General features: G+C 40.0%; 1 protein-coding gene across 6 annotated transcripts in view; it reads left to right on the forward strand.

Moving 5' to 3' along the window:
* DAGLA (diacylglycerol lipase alpha) overlaps positions 1–22,233 on the forward strand; it is a 166,040-nt gene extending 143,807 nt beyond the window's left edge. For 5 of the 6 annotated variants that reach the window (XM_072985529.2, XM_072985528.2, XM_072985530.2 and 2 more), the window contains 10 exons: positions 49–132; positions 279–356; positions 3,464–3,544; positions 6,048–6,190; positions 8,728–8,796; positions 10,296–10,368; positions 10,650–10,846; positions 12,638–12,767; positions 13,976–14,157; positions 14,371–22,233. In XM_072985529.2, coding sequence (XP_072841630.1) covers positions 49–132; positions 279–356; positions 3,464–3,544; positions 6,048–6,190; positions 8,728–8,796; positions 10,296–10,368; positions 10,650–10,846; positions 12,638–12,767; positions 13,976–14,157; positions 14,371–15,298 — 1,965 coding nt within the window. In that variant the 3' untranslated portion in view covers positions 15,299–22,233. Of the gene's footprint in view, positions 1–48; positions 133–278; positions 357–3,463; positions 3,545–6,047; positions 6,191–8,727; positions 8,797–10,295; positions 10,369–10,649; positions 10,847–12,637; positions 12,768–13,005; positions 13,067–13,975; positions 14,158–14,370 lie in introns of all 6 variants that reach the window. The other variant, XR_012082376.2, reaches the window with a different exon arrangement.
* Positions 22,234–22,947: the final 714 nt, after the last annotated feature.

Consider the following 22,947-nt stretch of genomic DNA (forward strand, 5'->3'; position numbering starts at 1 on the left):
GATTCAAGTAAGACTGAATATTTTAACATGACACTGTATTACCTTCAGGTATATGAAACTCCCTTCTATGTGGCTGTAGATCATGAGAAGAAGAAAGTAGTGATCAGTATTCGAGGAACTTTGTCTCCTAAGGTAATATTTTGTTCTACTAAGTTTACTCATGATGTGTTCCTTTTTATGCTTTGTTCCTAGAAATCTGCATAGGAACAAGCACGTCGTCAAAATTTGTAACATTGACTCAGCCTTCTATCTTAATAGACATTTTTTCTCCCCTCCAGGATGCACTGACTGATCTGACTGGGGATGCTGAGCGCCTCCCAGTGGAAGGTCATCATGGAACCTGGCTTGGGCACAAGGTATTTATAATATTCTTTAGATCAGTGGTCCCCAACCTTTTTGGGGCTGCGGACCAGTGGGGGGGAGCAAGCTCTGTGCATGGTGGGGCGTGTCACGCTCGCATGATGAGCATGGCACACCCACCACATGTGCAGATCCATATCTGCAGCCCAATTCCAACAAGTTCATGGACCGGCACCGTGCTGCGGACTGGGGGTTGACAACCCCTGCTTTAGATGATAGTTGGATGATCTGTAGTTTCAACCTTCTTTCCTTCAATTTCTCTTGAAAAGTAAATTATTTCAAACTATTTTTTGATCCTTCCCGGAAAGGCACAGAACAACTGCAACTTGTTGCTACTGGAAAAGTTTAAAAGTTGCTATTGATTCAGATTGTTGACCAAATTTTTAAAATGAGAAGTTTAAGAACTAGCTGCAAGGGAATGAAACAGAACTAATGCAGAACTGAATCCACTGGCAGTTTTAAGTAGTCAGTGTTCATATCATCTGTTGCACTGAGAAATACATTTATGATTTGGACACAACATCTCTATGCCAGGCAACGCAATTCCAAAACACGATTGCAAAACACTATGCTTGTACAGTAGTATGAATTGATATAATGATAATTACTAATTGAAGCATGAGGAAATTCACCTTAAATTCATTTAAAAGTAGTAAATTATTCCTGTGAAATTATATGTCACATAGTGATACAAGTGGATATGTGGGAAGAGAAAATGAGACAATTTTTGTATATAGTATTTGGGAATCCTGGAAGAATAAAAGTTTAAATTCTGAAAACTAATAGAATTGACAAATATTAGTACAGTGGTGCCCCGTATAGCGAGGTTAATCCGTTCCGTTCCGGATTAACCCTCGCTATACGGAATCATCGCTAAACGGGTAGGGGAAAGGTATTGGAACGCATTAAACTTCGTTTAATGCGTTCCAATACCTTTGTTACTTACCCGTTCAGCGAGGATTCCAGGTGCTGGCAGCCATTTTCGCGCCTTCGCTAAGCGAGGGCAGGGCGCGAAAACTGCTGCCGGCAGCTATTTCCGGGCTTCCGGCGTCCATTTTGGAACCACCGATCAGCTGTTCGGCGGCTCCAAAATGGCCGCCGCAATACCCGATCTTCGCAATGCGGGTTTTCCCCATTGCGAAGATCGGGTATGTTTCCGTATAGCGATCCCGAAAAAGGGATCGCTATACGGAAACATCGTTATACGGTGCACTCGTTAAGCGAGGCACCACTGTACTGATTTAGGTGTATAGCTAAAATTGCTAATAGTTGTGTTTAGCTATATAAAGGAAAATTTCAACATAAGAGATAGGGAATGAGTAATAACTCTCCTGCTAATAGTCAGGATTTAAACATCTAGTGGAAAAAACACAGTGGAGGTATTGGAGAAAGTATTAATGTGAGGGGCATGGACGTACACTTTTTATTTTGAAATTGGTTGATATAGAATACAGGAAGGAGGAGAATTAGGATTTGTCCCCTGTAGGAAAAATAGAATAAATTTGGGTGAGGAGTCATTCTGCCATGACAAATGCTCTGCATCATGCCATGGTGCTTGGTAAGGCAAGACGGCTGTGAATGTGATGCCTGCTGGTAACACCATCTGCAGACACTGGGAACTTGACTGCAGAACATTTGATTGACAATAGTGGAGTGGCTGATCATAGGGAAACTAACTATTTTATTTAGGACACCATTTGAAAAGAGGCAGAAGATAAAGGCAAAAAGAGTGGGAGGAGTGAGGAGGATGAGACTGTAAGAGATAGGGGAAAGAGGAGGAGTTGGGAGGGAAGCAGAATGAAATGGAACAATAGTTGTGGGCAGAGGACAAGCAGGAGGGCATTTTGGAAGGAAAGGGCTGTTTCAAAATAAATGTTGGACCAGGAATTCTTTGATTCAAAAAGGATATCTTTTGCATCAGGCCCAATCTTACAGTTCCTGGTTTAAAAAAAAAAAACCAAAAAAGCCGAAGTACGTTCAGCAAGTCTGCCAAACTCTGCTTTAGAGTGAATAAGTTTGTTTGAAATGATTATGTACAAACAACTACAAACTAGCATTTTAAATGCCATCTGTTACAAGCATTTGTACACATACTCACTGAGATTCCTCCACCACCACCCCCTTTGGAATGTGGCAGCAGTATGTCAGCCAGTGCATTCCTGTGCCTTGATAATTGATTCCATCTGGTAACTGTACTCTAGTATCAGCTTGTAGCCATCTCCACCATTTCTCTTTGGCCTATGGCAAGCCCTTCTGTCACTACTTAACTGTTTCTAGAATATATAGCAGGGATTTAGATATTTTCATCATTCTCTTTAACTTGTGGAATTTACAGAATATATGTTTCACATTCATTTATAAACTTCCAGGTAAATAATATTTAGGAACGTTACCTTCCCCTCCCCCTAGTCTTAACGTTAGTGGTAGAGAAGTCATGGGATGAATGTGTTACTCAACAAGTCTAAATACAGTGTGTGATAATAGACACCATGGAAATAAAATGAACTCACTGGTGTAATTTCTTTTGCACTAATGTATTTCCGCACAGCCAAATCTCCTTCAATAATCATTCTAGATGGGTCAGGGTGGAGCAGAGTTGTTTCTGCCCCACTGATGCTGGTGGGAGTCACCGTGCTGCCAGCAGACTGCAATGCACCCCATGGAAACCTCTATATCTATAAGGTCTGCTCCCAGCAGTATTCCTACAAGTAGTGGGTCCAAACAAGAGCATTGTTTGATAAAGGATTGATAAAAACCTTCCCCCAAGAGACTCTATTTGGGCTTCTGACTGCCTACATGGATCTGATTGTGCCTCCATTGTTTGTAATGCTGGGGTAATTCCAAAATATGATGACACACCAGACTGTTCTCACCTACCCACAGCTAGTGCAGTTTGCTGGCACTATGGAAGTGCAGACCATTGCTGGTCCTCTACCTAGCTCCTCCTTCCACACTACTTCGGAATCTTCTGCTTGTCTTCAGTAGAGGCGGAAAAGTTTGGAGGGCCTTAATCACTTGCAGTGATACATATATTTCAGTGTACTGATGTAGCTTGCTCAGCTGTGCTAAAATTCACCTTTTCCTTCTTGCTCCTTCCTTCTAGGGGATGGTGTTGTCTGCTGAATACATCAAGAAGAAACTAGAGCAGGAGATGGTACTCTCTCAGGCCTTTGGCCGTGATTTGGTGAGTCTTTGCTCTTATGCAACTCAGAGGGGCTGTAAGTAAATATTTCCACCCTGTTCACTCTGGAATATTTTGTCTTACTCAGAAACAAGGCCAGGATCTTGTTTGGTCAAATTGCTCGTGCAATTACCATAATGCAAATAGTTTAACTTTTATAGAGCTCACACAAGGAAGTACCCAAGACCTCCTCCTGTGCATTTACAAATAATCTAGCTGTAACAGGGACTTCTGCTTGCATAAGAATAAAGCTTGTATAAGCAATTGATCCCACTTTAATGGGTAGATGGGATTTTCTACTCGGTCAGTGTCAAATGGGATTCTAGCCACTGTCAGTATCTTACCGCTCCTAGCAGTGGTAGTTGCTCTTGGCTACCACTTGAACAATCTGCTATTGTTTTTTCCTGAACAACAGTTACTGGAAGCAGTAGTGATCCAAATTAAGTAATGAAGTTGGGAAATAGAAAAGATGGTGGACTCTCAGGAGGCTAAAAAAAAGAAACTGGGCTACTATTCTGCTAAGAATTATTTTCCTCATTTATAGCTCATGTCAACCTTATAATAAAATAGAAACTAGTTTCTGGTGGCGGTTGTGGGTTTTTCGGGCTCTTTGGCCATGTTCTGAAGGTTGTTCTTCCTAACGTTTCACCAGTCTCTGTGGCCAGCATCTTCAGAGGACAGCACTCTCTCCATTAGCACTAGTTTCTATTTCCTCTTAAATATTCTATGGAATAGATTGTAATATATACTGTTCCATTACATCTGCCATTCTTTTGTAGCAACTATATATTTTGCCTATTTTCCAGATTCTGTAGGAAAAGACATTTCTTGACAACATGCTTGGAGAATTCCATTCTTGCAAATTCCAGTATGAAATAACCTTGGATTAACACCTTTTAGCTTAATGTGCTAATTAGAGTTTAGTTTTACTCTGGATTTCACACTTCTGTTAATGCTGCAGTGCAACACTTGGGATTTTGGATATGCCAATATACACATTTAAATATCATCTACCTAACATATGTTTAAAAAAAATTATTTAAAGTCATATACTGAACTGTATTTACTTACAGAAATTATACACCAGGCTAATGTAGAAACAGTTAAAAGTGATGTGGACTGGAAGTACAAAGATCCCTCCATTCATTCTTTACTTTGCCATTTACATCTTTGCAGGGAACTAACATGTGTAGCTTTTGTCCTTCTTTTGCATAAGACTGTGTTCTGAATTGGTCATGCCATCCTGTAGACTGCAGCTCCAGATTGCTGTAATAACATAGGACCTCAAGATTTTCTATAGTTTGTAATTTCTTTGTAACAGAGGCTTTAGGATGCTTAAAGAATTTCACATAGCACAGTCCCAACTGTCCTGAAAGACCTATCAGGATTATTCCTTATATTGTAATTGGGGAGGGGAGCAGAGAAGAAGACCTGTCTCATGCCCATGTAGTGAGTTTATGGCAAAGAGGAGAGTCAAACTGAATGTTCTGTTTTGCAACTCTTAACATCTGGTGTTGTGCAGCACCAGATGTTATAGAGATACAGTAGATTTCTGTGTATGCCCTTTAAAAATACTATACAGTCTTTTTTAAAATTAAGGATCAAAGGGTCACAGGTAGGAGCAAAAGGAGAGGAATGAATTATAGTGAGAGAATCCACAGGTGGTAAACTGTTATTGACCAGGATCATTTTGTATTGTAATTGTGTCCTATACGAACTGTTAATAGACTGTAAGGAAGTCAAGATACAAACATTACCTCTCTGTTTTTCCCATCTTCTCTTCAAGAAATAATTCCTGAGCTGCAGGGAACCTTATTCTAATTATTGTTAGGGAAGATAAGAAGTCTACTTCAAAGATAAAAGTAGGAAATCGGGGATATGTCCTTTATTTTGTTTTGTCCTGTCAGTGGGAGTGTCACTTGTCTGTAGTTTTTCTCACTGGACATTCCCACCAACGGGGGGGGGGGGGGGACAACTTGTACTGATTATCCCCTGTAAGTCCTTTGTACTCTTATTCATGTGTCGCAGAAAGCAGGAGGCCCTCTAGAATACTTTGGGCAGGGAGAGGGTAGAATTCGCAAAAACTCCTTCTTCTCCTTTTGCTGGCACAGTCTGCCTTTTGATTTTGAAGAAGCAGCTTTACAGTTTACAGAGGCTTGGTCAGGATCCATGTTTATGTCCACTAGTGATTTTTGATTAGAGAAGATAGTACTCACCTGCAAAATTTAGGGAGGGTGATGCTCCCCCCACTTGGTTTGTAAGTCACCCCTGCCCTGATCCCTACAGAGCATTGACCGTAGTGATTGGATGATGGCTTTTGGAGTTCTAGTATTAGCTAGTCAGTGACAATGCATGTAGAAGCCTTCGCGAATACATGCAGAAGATGTTTATGTCTGTATTTCGTAAGTGGGGCAGAGATCATTTATGTTTTATTTTAACCAAAATGGAGAGGGTTTGAGAGGAATTGGCAAATCCTACAGATATCTAATTGGCTTTTGTTTTGTAGGGCAGAGGAACAAAACATTATGGCCTAATTGTGGTGGGACATTCCTTAGGAGCAGGCACAGCTGCCATCCTGTCTTTTCTCCTCCGTCCACAGTACCCAACTTTAAAGTGCTATGCCTACTCTCCCCCAGGTGGCCTTTTAAGGTAGGTATTTGTCTTTTCCCAGGAAGTAGAATTAACTTCAAGGGAGTTAGTTCTCCTTGTTGTCTTAATCATAAAACTAAAATTAGCAAACCTACAACACTATTTTTTATTTCTGACAGTGGCCAGCATCCTGTTGCATGTCTCTGACTGCACAGCAGGTGTGCCATCCTATTCCAATTTAATGGTGTAACTTTGGATCATTATGCTGGGTCACATACACCCAAAATCAAAGAAAGAACTCTTTAATTAACTATGAGCCAAGTGTTTTAATTAAGAATGTTAGGGTTCTGTTTTGTGTCTTCTGCTTTCCTCCCCAGAGCTGTCTGATAGCCCAGTAAGATTTGCCTAATTATTGGAGTTTGGGGTATGTTTTCACCAGCCCATACATCATAGATATGTTTGCTTCTAATAAAATGAATAGATGCTGACCTCTATAGTGCTAGGTTCAGAGTTACTCAGCATATGCTGTCCTCTTCATATCCTTCTTAGGAGCTCAAACGTGACAAGTCAGATGTCTACAGAGAAACTCAAAATGTCTGCTAGAAGGAAAACAGACACTGCATTCTTGGGATTTAGTTATGAGACAAATGTCAATATTGTGTGGTCTGGTAGGCCCTAATCATTTTTGTGTTAGGCTACATTTTCAGGCTGGGATACTAAGAAAATCTGTTATTGGAAGATTTTTAATCAGTCATACATTTATTTCTAAACTAGGGGTCTGTAGTATCTCAATAGCAGACTGATACTGTCAGATAAAGAAATGAATGAGGAGGACGGTTAAAAGGCAATACCTGAAATTCTCAGGATGCTTAGCTTTTCTGGAATATCAGTTTTCAGTGTAGAAATAGAGAGTAGTTCCCTCAGTCACAGTCGAGAAATTATCGCCCATAGAGAGAGAGTTGTTTCTGCTAAAACATGATAACAGACTAAAGGGCAAAGTTCAACATACCATTGGTGATAAGAATTGTATATCTGGACTAAAAATCACAGGAGAATTATTTATCAAGACTAACCCTGAAAGGAATTAACTTTTTGAGGTCCCTTTCCAATTGTACTTCTTGGGATGTCATGTGTTTGTTTGTTTGTTTGTTTCTTTGATTGATTGATTGATTGATTGATTGATTGATTGATTGATTGATTGATTGATTGATTGATTGATTGATTGATACCCCGCACCATCTGGCAACCAGGCCACTCTGGGCAGATAACAAGACAAACAACATAATATTAAAACACAATAAAAATAAGATAATACAAACATTCAACAGATACAGTAACTAGTAGGATAAATTAAAACAGATGGCTATAAAGATGGTAGAAAGGATGATGACAGAATGGCAAAAAGGATGATAAAAGGGAAGCAGAGATAGCAGCAACTTAATGCTCAGGGAAAGCCTAACAGAAGAGCCAGGTTTTCAGTGGTTGTTTAAACCTGTCCAACAAGGGTGCCAGGCGTATTTCTATTGGGGGGGGGACCACCGAGAAGGCCCAGCTTCCTAAACCATTTAGGGCTTTGAATGTTATTGTAACCTTGAAGTTGATGTGGAAATGAATTGGTAGTCAATGAAGGGTGGCCAGAATGGGTGAGATGTGCTCAAATTTCTTCACCCCAGTTATTAATCTGGCCGCCGAATTCTGAACTAGTTGTAGTCTCCACAGCAACCTCAAGGGTAGCCCCATCTAGAGAATACTGCAGTAGTCTATTCTTGAGATTACGAGTGCATGAATCAAAGTCGTGAGTGCCCCCGCATCTAGATAGGGCAATCTTCTGAAGATGGAAATGGGCTGCCTGTACCACAGATATCACCTGAGTTTCTGTGGTGAGATCTGGGTCCAGACAGACGCCCAAGCTGCAAACCAGAATTGATCAGAATTATGGTCACATAGTTTGGAATGCTGAACAGAGACCTGCCTCATTTAACTGTTCAGTGCATGCAATATACTGTCAATTAAGCATTCTGGCATTTTTGTCTTCTTCATTATCTGATAATGCCTCCATCTTGGAAATGAATGAGATTTTCTTCCCTTTCTGCTATTTTCAAATGCATTCTGCACTTTGGCCATATGAAATAGATGAAGGATACATTGATGATGCATCATGTTTAGGTTTCTGCATTTGGGGTGGTATGATATACCAGATGGCCGGAATGAATGAATGAATGAATGAATGAATGAATGAATGAATGAATGAATGAATAAATAAATAAATAAATAAATAAATAAATAAATAAATAAATAAATAAATAACTTTAGAATAGGAGGATTGGATGGATTTAGAGCAGTGGTTCCCAGCCTTGGGTCCCAAATGTTCTTGGACTAAGACCCCCAGAAGCCTTCACCTCTACCTGTGCTGCCCAGGATTTCTGATAGGTGTAATCCAAGAACATCTGAGAATCCAAAGTTGGTAACAAATGTTGTTTAAACTTTAGGCATCTGTGAACTGAATATTTTGAATCAAAAGAATTTGTTGCATAATAAGTGCTCCTTTATCCTAATGAAATTGCAGCGATTTCTTCTTGCTTCTGTTTTCCTTCCAGTGAGGATGCCATGGAATACTCCAAAGAGTTTGTGACCGCAGTGGTGCTGGGCAAAGATCTAGTCCCCAGGCAAGTCAAGAAATCTGGGATTCTTTGTCTCAGTGTTTATTTTGTTTTATATTGAAATTATGGCTTTCTTGTCTTTAAAATTCACATTTGTCTAGTTTTCCCATTTACCAATCTTCATTGGCTATTATTTGTCCCTCTTTTGCTAACTGTGTGTAATGCTGTTTTTTTTTTTTTTTTTAACCTGGACACATGCAATGATGTATCACATCTTAGCATATCGGCATATCCTTCCCCTATCTCTCAGTTGCCTGTATTACTGAAAAACGTTAATATTTTGGTTCCACAGTTGTGTCCATTGGGGCATCTGTTATATATGTGCCATCTCCTTGGTTACTTGCACTGTCATTTATGCATTTGTACTCTCTCCCAGGTCATCTCTTCCTGAGCCATCTTACACCTGTGAATTGTCTCCTGGCCATATCTTCTGTGTCATCTCCCATCTATCCACTGTATCTTGATCTATGAGTGTTCTCACCTCACTCCTGTCTAGCATCTTTGTTATTATGTGAGCTGTGCCATCTTACATTTGTGTACTGTGTATTGTTGTTGTTTTTTTAGTTTCTATTGTTATCCTTCTTGTGCGCTGCTTCATTTAACGTAACCTCATCCTGTGTGTATTGTTCCTGGCTTTTTAAAATTTTATTTTATTGTCTTTCATCTTTTTACAATCTCATCCTAGCTAATAAACAGCTGTTACAAATTGCAATATTTTTAGTTCATAGCTCATAGTATTTTTAATTCATAAAAACTAGAGGGCCCCAAAAGTCAGTCTGAGGTAGGAGTATGTCATTTGAGTATTCAGAAGAATGAGAAATACTGTAAGAAAATTAGGAAATTGCCAGAGGGCAACTTTCATTGCAGAATGCAATTTTACAGGTAGACTCTGTGCAACGGCACAATTTCTCTTAGTAGTTTATAAACTACCACTGCTAAAACTACCCAGCTAAAGCTGTCCTCAGCACATAGGGTGTTGAGGACAGTGACACTACTTGTCCATGACTACATAGTAACAGGTTAATATTAACACCTAGGTACTTCATTTGCCCCTTGAAGTACTTTTTTTTTTTGTTATTTAGGCATATCTCTGGCTTGTGTGTATTAAATAATTAGAAGAGTGGGGCTTTTCACTTTTGTATCACTTCTGTTTTTCCCTTCCTTTCATAGGGGATCTAAAATCTCTGAAATATTTTTAGTGACATAAATTATGATATCCTACCTCTTCCTTTTTGTCAGTGATCCTTCATGTCCCTATAGACCATACTGTTCGTCTGCATTTTTAGTATAATATTTGATCTAGACCATTATTAGCTTACTTGTGAACTCTTGTTCGATCATCCGCATTTGGATCTGCTTATATTTTTTAGTGGGTTATGAGTTCCCGTCAGTGTTGATATATATTCTTGTGTCCTGGGTAAATACTCTCCAATTCTGATCTATTTGCATTTCTGTTCATGACACTCATAACACTGCATTGTTGCATCTGTTGCTCTGTCACTCAGGATTGGCCTTTCACAACTGGAAGGATTTCGCAGGCAGCTCCTTGATGTTCTACAGAGAAGTACCAAACCAAAGGTGAGGTTCTGAGTCTAGCAGAAATTAAATGATTCATAAAAGAAAGAAAATGTGGTGATGAAATTTGCAAGACTAAGCCGCCCCTCTAGGCTCCAGTGATGGCTACTAGACCTCTGAAGGCTGTCACCCCAACTGTTTAAAGATTCAATGTAAACAACTCCCAGCACATACTAGCGTGAACATTCCTCATCTCTTTCCTATGTAGCATGATATTATTTCTGCCTTTCGCATAATGGCACTTAGCCTCAGAGTCTTTTTTCCCCTTTTCTTCCCTTGAACAGTGGAGAATTATTGTGGGTGCAACCAAATGCATACCTAAGTCTGAGCTCCCTGAAGAGCCTGAAGCAAACTCAGTGCCCAGCAACCGCCTCTGGACCCACCCCAGTGACTTAACTATTGCTCTGTCAGCCAGCACACCACTCTATCCTCCTGGTCGCATCATTCATGTGGTTCATAATCATCCTGCTGAGCAATGTTGGTAGGTGAAGATGGAAATAATATTGAGCAAATTTCCATTAGCTCATTATTTATGGGCTTGCTTAAAGAAAATTGTTTTAAAAGTTCTTTCTTCACTTGTAATGTTGCTAAGTTTTTTACTGCTGCTACACATATTTACTTATTTGATTGGGTTGTTAGTTATTTGACTTCCACTTGCAGTGTAGAGATTTAAGGTAGATCACAAAATTATTAAAACAGACATAACTGAGCACATAGGCCAGAATCCTACTGTGGAAATGTGGAGCAGAAAGGCAGTTGCACACGTGGTTTTCCTATGGTTGAGTAGTAGTTGCGAAATCATGCACAACAGATGATTGATGGAAACTGCTTGTACAATTTTGTATGTGGAGTTTTTCTCAACAGGATTCTGATCATAGAAAACTGTAATATTAAGAAGCAATTGAAGATAATACTAATATTTAAAAGGCTGTTTTTAAAAAAAGAGTTTTAAAGCACTTTGCAGACATGAGAAAGCAGTAAATTGTACATCAGTGTTCTTTTCTGAGCTGCCTAATTCAGCTGCTGAAAACTTGCCCTACTAGAAAGGTTCCTACCTTTCTAATATGGCCAAAGAACAGTGGGTGAGGAGGCAGATTGACCTTCTGTGGGAGGGCATTTCATAACCACCAGGAAGGAAGGCTTTCCCTGCAGATCGTAAAAGCCAGGGAGGCTCAGGTGAACATGTGTTTCTCCTTAGGAATTGTAGTTTGGTTTTACCCAAACAAATGCTCACTCTACAAACACTGCTTTATTAGAAAGATTGGTTAAATTGTTTGCGGAGAAAACAGTTTTTATTAGTATCTTATCAGTAAAGAACTTCTGGATGCCTGGTTTACTGAATGAATGTGTAGGATATCATTTAATATTGCAAACTAGAAAAGTCTGTAGGATTTGGTTGTTTAATTAGCAATGCAACTGATCATTAGAAGATTCTCCAGGTATTTTGAGTGGCATAGCTAACTTGGGAATATAGCCTTGCTTAGCACATAATTGTTGGAATTATGTCGGCTCAAGTTCGCACACATTTTATCTTTAATTAAAAGTTTCCAATTTGTTGCCCACCCCAAAGGTTCTGAGGGTCCCATAATAATCCCTTTCAATCTGTGAATGCTTTGGGGGGACTCAGGATGGGGCAAGAAGCCTTTAATATCTGACAATCACCACTGGGACAACACTGTGCACAAAGGTACGCCAACAGGAATCTGGCCAATGTCATAATAGTATCTAAAGAAACTGATGGATTTGTTCCCTCTGGAATGTTGGTTCTTTGTAAAGTATTTATTAGAGGAATGTCTGTAATAGGAATGAGATGGATAGTAGAAGATCCCTGCTTGAATCTGTTTGCTGCTGCTCTCTGTGTATGCCACACTGTGGGCTAAATTCCATGTTAGACACAACTAGAGTAGACCTGAATTCCATGGACCTTAGGTAAGTGTTGACTAGCAAGTCCCAGTAATTTCAGTATGTGTAGCTGGGACTAGCATTACTGTGACATCAGTTAATTAAAACTGAAAGTTAATTTGTGATATGCGTGTAAATTAGTACCTCAGTTATTCTACCTGGCTCCTTTTTAAGGAGGTGGAATATGAATGAATGAATAGGAACTAAAGTTGAAATGTGATTTGCTCAGGAGCACTAGAGTTTTGCTTGATGATGTGGAACTTTTTCTTCCTAATCATTCCTTCAATGTGTTCCTATGCATCTTTCCTCGAGCTTTCATCCATCCCTCTTGATTTTAAATGACTCTTAGCTCTTGTGACATCTTTTCCAGCTGCTGTGATCAGGAAGATCCCACATACTTTGCCATTTGGGGAGACAACAAAGCATTTAATGAAGTGATCATTTCCCCAGCAATGCTGCATGAGCATCTTCCATATGTGGTAATGGAGGGTCTCAACAAGGTAATAATAGGTATCTAACTTTCAGGTAATGGGAAGGTTAGAAGAAGGGTAAAAAGAATCATGTTGAGTATCTTCATGTTTATAATTTTGATCATCAAATAAGAGTGCAGGAAAAGATAATGGAAATTCTATGGCTCGCAGATGTAAAAAAGGGAGAGACATAAGATAGCAAAGGGACTGCATATTTATTTTCATGTTCATATTCACATTTTTCTTTCTCTGTGTGTTCTTCCTGCAGTCCAGAGGAATGTTGCATGGAAAGTTGTATTTGCAAAATAATATTGAAATTCAAACAAATGGTAATATATCCTTTCCATAAAACTAGACTGTTATCTAGAAATCCAATGTATACCCATTTAGAATTTTGTGTGGATGTACAATATTTGACCTTCGACTTTCTTTCTTGAAACACAAGACACTCCCCTCCCCTCTGTGCTTATCAGATACTCTGTATCTCCACAGTATTTGCAGTGGTTTGTACTGCAGAAGTGGAGAGGAGAACAGCTGTCATTTGACAAACAAATCCAAGCCCTATTAAGTATATTGAGAAAATCATTTTTTTTTCTAGAGTACAAACATAGATTTAGTCTTATACTGGGGCAAGAGCTTAGAGTACAAGCACTGGAATATGGCCATAACCAGGGATGAGAGTGTCATTTGCCACCTTCTTCTTTCTACCCATCCATTGAATCAGTAGAACTTACAGAGGAGTTGACTCACCAAACCACTGATTTAATGGGCTGACTTTAGTTGTGACTTACTGTACTTACTATGCTAAGCAACACGATTTCAACCACTGTTGTGAGAGATCTCTGTTGTAATGCAACAGAAGTATTTTGCGGTGGCTTGATCTGGAATAGTTAGCTGGATAGCTCAGTGGGTTAGGTATCTGGCGGTGCAGCCAGGGGTTGAGAATTCAATTCCCAAGTGCATCTCAGAGGAACCAGCCAGTGTGGCTTCTGGCAAGCCATACATGATAAATAGCTATATTTAAAACATAACCTCTGCATTATTACACACTTCGCTGAATGTTTTACCAATGTTAAGATCAATACTGTTGATGGCTCATAGCGTACTTGTGCTGTTTACTTTTTGTGTGGGCACTTACCTGATATTCAGTTAAAGAAAGTTAAAGGGTTTAGGTTAGAAAATTAAAGAGTTTAGCATAGTAACTCAGCACGTCTTATTTACTCATTTACTTTGCATAGGTCTTGGAGAATTACAACAAGGGCAAAACAGCTTTGCTTTCAGCAGCCAAAGTGATGGTGAGTCCTACCGAAGTGGACCTCAATCCAGAATTGATCTTCCAGAATCAGCCCCTGCCTAGTAGACCTTCTGTGCAGATTGGAATTGGAGACATAACAGTGGACAGAAGGAACAGCAGCACTAAGTAAGGATATGGCTCTGATTTTCTAGAAAGATCTGCCAAAGGTCGCTGGTGGCCTTATTCCTTCCTGCTGTGTGATAACTGCTGTTGTGTTGGTGAGTGTTGTGATACTATGACCAAGGAGCCATGTCTGTGGTGTGCTTTTCTGTGGCTTTTTCCAGGAGATTGTCGTGTAGCTTTCTGTGTATCTCATATTTTTGTATTCTCATTTTGCAGGAGCAAGGCTCAATCTGAAATCAGTTTGGAAGGATTTTATGACACCAAGCTTCTGTCCCCCGTGCAGAAGGATTCTTTGGAGATCCTGCTTCTAGATACCAAGGAGCGCCTTTCTGTAGAACTGCAGGACCGGCGTGCTCCTCTTGCTACAATGGAGAGCCTGTCTGATAATGAATCCATCTACAGCTTTGATTCAAGGCGTTCCTCTGGTTTCCGTAGCATCCGTGGCTCACCCAGTCTCCATGCAGTCATGGAAAAAGATGAGACTCACTGTTTTTATATTGATCCAGCAATCCCTGAGGAGAACCCCTCCCTCAGCTCACGGACAGAGCTGCTTGCTGCTGACAGCCTCTCCAAACACTCTCAGGAGACTCAGGCTCCTGAGACAGGGCACAACAGTGCAGTCACTACTCCTCAGCGGCAATACAGTGATGAAGGGGCTGGCAGTGACACTGACCATGTTTCCTTCACTCCTCATGAGGAACTGACCCTTCAAAATGGAAGACTCAGTGATGACCCCAGCCCCCAAGTGTTGGAGTTTGCTGAATTTATAGATAGCCTCTTTAACTTGGACAGCAAAAGCAGCTCCTTTCAGGACATCTACTGCATGATGGTATCAGACAGCACCAGTGATTTTGCTGAGATGCCCACGTCGGTCAGTGATCAGGAGATCCTGCTAAGAGCACAGTATGAGCCCAACTTAGTCCCAAAGCCCCCCAGGTTATTTGCAGGCTCAACAGATCCCTCCTCAGGCATATCAGTTTCTCCTTCTTTCCCTCTGAGTTCTTCTGGAGAGCTTATGGACATCACTCCTACAGGCATGAGTAGCCAGGAATGCCTGGCCAGTGACAAAATTCGGACTTCCACTCCCACTGGAAATATGACCAGCCCTGCCAAACAAGAAGAACTTGTGATCTCGGCCCTCTAGTATAGGAAGAGGGGCCCCAAATATCCAGTTCTATAAAGTGAATCAGAAGATAACACTTGTAGGAGTTGGTCACTGGGCGGGTGAGAATTGGGAAAGATGGATAGGGGAAGGTGGTGTTCCTTCATAAGTGGTATAGTAATGGCACCACAAAGGATGTTAGAATGAAGGATGCCATACCTTTGGTCATGTTGTTCAGTTAGAGAGAAAATCACTGCCTAATATAGCCTGCTGCTTTTGAGGGCCTTGTTCATAGAAAAGAGATGGTTGGTTTCCCTACCTCAGCATATTTGTTCAACAAGAGGGCAGGTTGTATGCCTTTCCTGCTGAACTAGGAAGTTACTGCCCGCAGGCTAGAGCACCAGAGTTACAGAAGCTGAGGGGCCAAATAATGTTTCTATAATCATGGCCAAATCAAGGAAATTGTGACTTTGGGCCCTGTTGCACTAGTATGTCATATCTGACCCAAGCACCTATTCATCCTTGTCATCTGATTTATTGTTATTTCTGATTTGACACACTCCTGTTTAATAGCCATTATAGCTGTGTTCTGGAGGAATGCAGCCAGTCTTCTCCCAACTTTGACTGGGTACAGTGAGAATTGGGATGGGGCTGTGTATATTGCTCCCCTAATTAGCTCTGTGTTCAGTGATAACTAGACTTCTTCTGAGAAGAAAGAACCTACATGTACCAGAGAATTGAAGGTCATTCCCACATTTCCTCACCCACTGGAGGGGTGAGAGATTCCTTGAGTCTCACAGCATTGCACAGCTTCCAAAACACTATGAGCAATCTTACAATCTTGCTCTCTTGATATAATTTTCAGCTCTGCCTGCATGCATTGATTTGTTTAAACTAGCTCTTGCAATTCAAGAAGCTTGCTAATGCCTTCATTATTCTCCAACTGCTTGTGACTGAAGTTGGTTTGTCCCCATTCATATTGCATTTATCTGCTGTATCATGGCAGACCAGTACTGGTCTGTCCCTGAGTTCCAAGACAAGATGAACTTTTACTGCACGTTGAAGTCTTATGTATGTTTACAGTGTTTGGGGAGTTATTTATTGAAGAAATGGGAAATCCTTGTCTGAGTGAGAAGAATGTTCTCTCAGCCCCTTTAAATCCCTCTCTCAAAATGGGGGCACAAAGTAACAGTAGGCTAGGCAGGACGTATTACTCCAAATTCTTAATAGAAAATAAGAATAGATGACATGATTAATCCTCTGTGAATGCATCTCTTTATCCACCTGAACGTCAGGGGCTTATCCACACCACCCAGCTGTGTGGGCATCAGCTCATGAAATTGCAGTTTGCCATGTATCCTGCAATCTGATGCTGATCAGTAGATTTTCAGTAGTCATGACAGTATGGTGGTACTGTGTAAAATTGCAGGGATTTTCTACTGGTGAACGTAGGAGTGTAAACATAATGAGACCCTCAAGTCATATATTGTACTAAAATACATCACACACCTTTAATGTGGAAAAAGTAATACATGCCTGTTCAGCATGCAGTCCCCGTTTTATATACACAGCTTACTAGCTATGCATTGCAGCTCATCAGGTACTTCCTTCATAAATTCTCTGGCTTTGCAGCCTCAGCTCCTTAAACAGGCTGCCAGAATAGAGGAAGCTTGGTATCTGGTGAACTCCAATAAACAACTAGTGTTTTGCCTGTGTGGCTTGGAGCCTGCATGTTGTGGAGATCTGCAGGAGAAGGGGTAGGTTTCTGCCCCTTTTAGGAACTAATATTGCCATTCTATGCATGTTGACCCAGATCCAAGTCCCACTGTATTCAGGGAAGGGCTTATTCACAGGAAGTTGCTGAGAATGGCGACCTTATTTCTGTTACTCAAGGAAGCTTGATAGAATTAATTTGTTTTCTTGCATATCTCAACATTTATTTCCACATAGAAGTATGTTTCCTTTCCTGTGCTTCTGTGTAAACATGCATGGAACTGGACTGTAAACACACACATGTGAAACTGTACATTCGCATTGTGTTCATGTAAACGATCATACGGTATGCAGGGTTTTAGCAAGTTGAAGCCTATTAATTTAAATGCTGGCAATCAACATGGCAGCATAAGAGTTAACTCTTTTTTCTACCTTGAAATGATAATGCATTAGAAAAGCAAGATGTTTTAATTTATAAAATTGTAGTTTTCCAATTGTTAGTTTTATTTTTTAGAATTTAACCAATATGGTTCAGTAGCTCAGCTGTTTTCAAGTTCCTGTTTTCAGCAGCTTCATAGCGAGCAAGAATTACTTCCAGCTTCTGAATATCATTTTGAAATGTCTTAAGTTTTGCTCAAAACTGATGGCTGTTTTTATGGTAACTACAAAAGCAAGTTTTATTTTATTTTGTTTTTGATTCCCTTTGGTGGCTCTAAATCTTTGGTGACTCTAAATCTGTTAGCCAGAACTAGGTTGATAAAATATCCTTCTTCACTAAAGGAAGAGTTAGAAAATGTGAGTGGCTGCAGATAATTTCAGATATTAATTTTGAAGAAAGCACATAATGAAGTGCAGATTTTATGATGAAATTGGGGGAGGTGCAGGGATTTCAGGGACTTGCAGCTGGTTAGGCTTACCAAATGGCGCCTTCTGCTCGATGGTCTGGCACAACCAAAGCAGTCCATTCATTGTGCAAGAACACATCCTTGTGCATTCAGACATCAACCAGTGTTAACACTAAGCACCTAGAGAGCGCTTTAAACTTCAAAGCACTTTACAAATAAATTGAATGAATCTTCCTGATTCTTGTGGGTTGTGGGAATGTCTGGGAGAAGGTGTGGGGGTGTGTATGTGTGTGCATAAAATCTATCTACTGTATTTGTGGGTGCAGCTGATGCTGTCTCCAAAAATCTACCAAGACTAAATGAAGGCAGTTTCTGGTCTGATGAGATTACATTAGGCTTGGAAAGCAGAGTTCAAAGATGACAACGTTATTGATGCAGCTTTGCTTGACAAAGGTCTTATTTTGTTATCTCAATGGTGGTCAGACTGTGAATGATGGATCAAGCTATTGCACTACAGTGCCATGCCCAAGCTGAGCACCATTTTATTGTCATTTCATGTATTTTGCTTGTTTTATTATGTTTCTTTTTAAAACTGTTTGAATGTGGCCAACCAGTGTCTCCTGCTCTTTCAAAAGATTGTGACCTTGCTAGCTGAGCTGCATATGATGGGCATTTCCATTCTTTTTTCTGAATTTCCCTGTTAAACATACAATGTCATGGTAAAATTGAACACTTCTGGGTTGGGACATGAAACTACTGTAAGAATAGTATGCAATGCACTTGGGTGTGAGTGCAGTGAAAGCCAGAATTTGTGGCGATAGCTTTCATGTGGTTTTAAACACATTATGAATCCTTTTTTCCTTTTCAATTAGTTTTTAGACAGTACATCACAATTCAATTAAAACTCTCTCTATATGTATGATCTATCAACTAAACAAACAAAACATTCCTAAACAAAAACATTCCTTCTTTCATTCCTTTCATTGTTTCATCTGTTGGCACCATTTCATTGGCTCAGCTGTTTAGGTTTTTTCATCCAAAAGGGGTGAGGGAAAGGAGTAGACAAAAGGTTGGGTATCCCTCTACCTGTTAGCTGAGACTGGGATATTATGTAACATGTGCTAGATTAAAACTGCACATATATGGCACCACCAATAAAGTCTTATGTGGGCGACTCTGTGAAGCTGTTTTAGTCTTGGTCATTTTTTGATCTATAAAAGTCTTAATAGGGTCTGCTTTGGTCATGGCTCTCCAGTATACTAAACAAAGGTTTTCTATCCAAGATCCTTTGTAACTGGAGATACCAAATTCTGGACCCAACTGTACATGTGGCACTGCAGTAGACTGATCAAAGGCTCTAAAATAAAACCTTTTTGTTGATCATCTGGATAGATCCCCAGCTTGACAGTATCAACCATCCTGCTTTCTTCTTTGAAACGTCATTAGGTATTCCATAGTTACTATGCTAATAATAAAGCATCTTTTTTATTAAGGGCTTGAGCCTGATACAAAATCTGATTAGTCTGCAGCTACTCTTGCAGTCTGTCCAGATTGTGCCTTGTTCCCAGCTGAAACAAAATCAATATTACATTTCAGTTTACTTGTTCCCTTTATGCTTCACTACACTACATTACAATCTTTTTAGCACCGAACTTAGTTTTCAAAGTATGCTTTTTCCAGGCCATTTTTTAATATTTCAGATGAAGTAGGCTGGCATTTTTACTTTTCCAGGGAATAGAATCTCCTGTGATCTTATGATGTGTGACATGGACCTAGGAGACATCCTCATTAAGTACTGTATATTGTGGCCAGTTCTTACAACCATTTCTTTTAAAATTGCCTAAATACATAAATAATTCTGTTTCTAATACCAGAAGATGCAAAGTATTGTTAGAACCCTAAGTTCTGAGTATGGCTATAGACTGGAACTCTTTCAGACAAATAAACAACATTCTAAAGTTTTACAAAAGCAGATTGGAGGCTTTCTTGCAGGACTAGTCTGAAATGGTTCAAACTGTTTCAAAACCCAAATGACTACCAAGATCAACATATACATGGGGGTTTATCAATTTTATAATCACAGACAAATATAATCTCTTACCTTTTAAAAATCTTTTTAAAATCTTTAATATTTTCTTCGTCATTTCTTATTGTCAAGAATAGCTCACATAAGTATTGCTCCGAAGCAAACAAATCTAAAGAATTAGTTTCCTCACAAAATGCATATCTACAACTGGCAGCAAAATTGACTCATTAAAAGGATCCATTATTTAGTCAACTACCTTGAAAGTCCAGATCTTCAGAGATGCCAACACATACCTGTGCTGTACCATGTGTGTGTGTTCTGTGCTGTCAAGTTAGAGCTGACTTAGTTATAAGGTTCTTAATAGGACTTTCAAGATAAGTGAGATATTTAAAGAGTGGTTTTACCAGTTCCACTCCCTAGTGAGTTTACATAGCCAGTGGGGATACACTCCTGTTGTCCAGAGCCTACAGTAGACCACTTTATCCACAACACCAAACTGAGAATTCTCACTTTACCCCTAGCAAACTGGAATTATTTATTTGTCCTCTTGGGATTCTGCATCGTCACTGAACAATTAATCACACAAGTGACCCTTTCTCTACAGCTGGGCTGGCTGTCACTCTCCACATCCAGAGCAGTCATACACCCAGTCACACATTGGATGTCAAGATAAAAAGAGTAACTGCTTGTATGATCATTTGTCTCCTTATATGTGCTATTTTGTTTGACAGGTTTTGGCCAGTATGTTTAAATGTATAACTGCAAGCTCTGTCTAGAATTCCCACATTACAGCCCTGGTGCAGTTTTCTTTGAAAGTAGCAAAGCCAACTAATGGTTTTCAGGACAAATAAACCTCCAACTGATTTCTGCCGCAGCAACTTCTAGAGCAGTTTCCTGCCCCAGTCAGGTACTTGTTCTATTTGTTCTAGATATAGGCCATTTTTCTCTCCTTGATCCTGATGCTTCAGTTCTCTATTAAGTGTGAGCATACTCTTTGTTATATAACTTTTTGTTTGATACAAGATGGTTCAACCAATCTCTCATACCTCTAGAAGAAATTGGAGACTAGACACTGGCTGGAGTGATACTGAAAATATAAATGCAGTAAAGACAAAAAGCATTAGCATTTCTTCAGGCTCCTGGACATTGGCCACACTGATGAGACTCAGATGTTGAATATCCTACCACAGCTCAAAGTGCTATGCGAGCACTCGGACTGTATTATCGGTACTTAAATTGCATGGTTTGTCATGTGTTTGCCCAGTTTGGCTGTATAGTGGGTATAGTGCTATTACACAGAAGATGCAGTTGAGCACTACAACACACAGTATCATTATTATTTATGTTGATATCAGCATATCAGAGGTGCCTGCTGGCAGACACTATCTTGGATAAAAGTGTCTTATCAGAATTGTAACACATAATATGCACATGCTTCCCTGTTCTAAATTGCTACAGTTCTAGAAAACAGTTGTTTTTACAAGAAATTCATATCCCACTTTAGATTATCACCTTTTGTTGAATGATACCCATCAATCTTTCATTATTGGCCAGATGTTCTTCATGACTCCACTTTTCTGAACCCCAAGCATGATGGGATGGGGTATTGTCTTTCATAGTTCTTTAAATTAGCCTGAACTTTCTGTTGGTACTTCTGTAATGTTAACTGCCTACTTAGCTTCTAGATTCATACATGGGTGTAACAAGCCAGGTCACCTTCTCCTTATGCCCACATATGCTCAGTTTCCTTATGTGGATGGGAGACACTTATGTAGAGTCAGTATTGTAAAGCACGCAGTTTTGTCACTGAATTTTGGGCTCTTGTCTATATGAGAAGCATTACCTCCCCCCTCCCTTTGGTTATTCTGTAAGGTTTGTGTACAGAAAGTTCCTTTCCTTTCTTTAAACAGCTGTTACAACTCCTCTGTGTATGAAACCACCATTGCTTTTGTGCTTCATTCTTTTTTTATCTCTTCTGCTGGGGCAGGAGCCAGGTATTTACCAGTGGATTCCTGCTTTTTGCTGGTTCAGTCAAATTGATCTTCTCTCTACTAGAGACAGTATTCACCTATTTCATCTGATTTTGTAGTCCTCAAATTTCTATTCATGTATTCTGGACAGCCTTTGTATGCAATCACTAGAGAGGCAGCACAGAGTTCATAGACTAGTCACTTACAAAATCACCTGTTTGCCCTCTTCAGGAATGCTGTCTGTTAGATCCCTGCTCTTACTTGCCCCAGCATGAATGATTTTGGGAACTCTGAGCACTCTACTTGTGCCATTCTCATGTGAATTTTTATACTTATGTATGAAAGATATTTACTAATATTGCTGTAAAAAAAGATAAAAATTATTATAGCATATTATATAAATATATATGTATATAGAAGTTCCATATATTGTATCTTTCAGTCTATGAGATGGTTGTTGAAACATGATTGGGCAAGGTATTACTAGTCCAGTCCCTCTATCCCAGGGGTAAATTACCCCAAATTGGGTAAAAGTGAAAATTCTGGGGGTAATGAGCAGAGTGCTACCCCCCTCCCTCCCACCCACCCACCCCCACCCTCTGCAGCCAAAGCTCAAATTGTACTTCCTTTGTTGCAGCAGGGCACTTCTAAATGCTCCGTTCTTTCAGTAGATCGGGAGATAAGCCTCCCTAATTGGTTACAGCTGGGGATTGGCCCCGGGCAATCAATCAATCCGGCGCTTCTGAATGACTGCTTCCTCCGGAAATGACTGCAAACAAGCAGAAGGATAGAGAGGATCAAGGAGCAAGCAAGGGAAAGGAGGGAAGAAAGGTGCGAGAGACCGAGGGCTTCATCAAGCTTATTTAAATGTACAAAATGAAGGGAGAAAATGGAGGGAAGGTGGGTGGGTGTATGTGTGAGAGAGGGAGTGAGAGAGACTTGACTCAAAACTCTGAAAATGAACAGGCAAGCAAAACTTTGAATTAAGGTGGGGGGAAAGGGTGGCTTTTTAAGGTGCTGTCTAGGTTTATCATTGCTTTCTTCCAAGAAGCAGGCTTTGAATCTCGTGGCTGCTGTCCCCATCTGCAGTGATCATGGAGCCCAAGAAAGTAAAATCTGTCACTGCCTCCATATCTT

This window comes from Pogona vitticeps, chromosome 1, assembly GCF_051106095.1.
Source record: "Pogona vitticeps strain Pit_001003342236 chromosome 1, PviZW2.1, whole genome shotgun sequence".
Taxonomy (NCBI): Eukaryota; Metazoa; Chordata; class Lepidosauria; order Squamata; family Agamidae; genus Pogona; species Pogona vitticeps.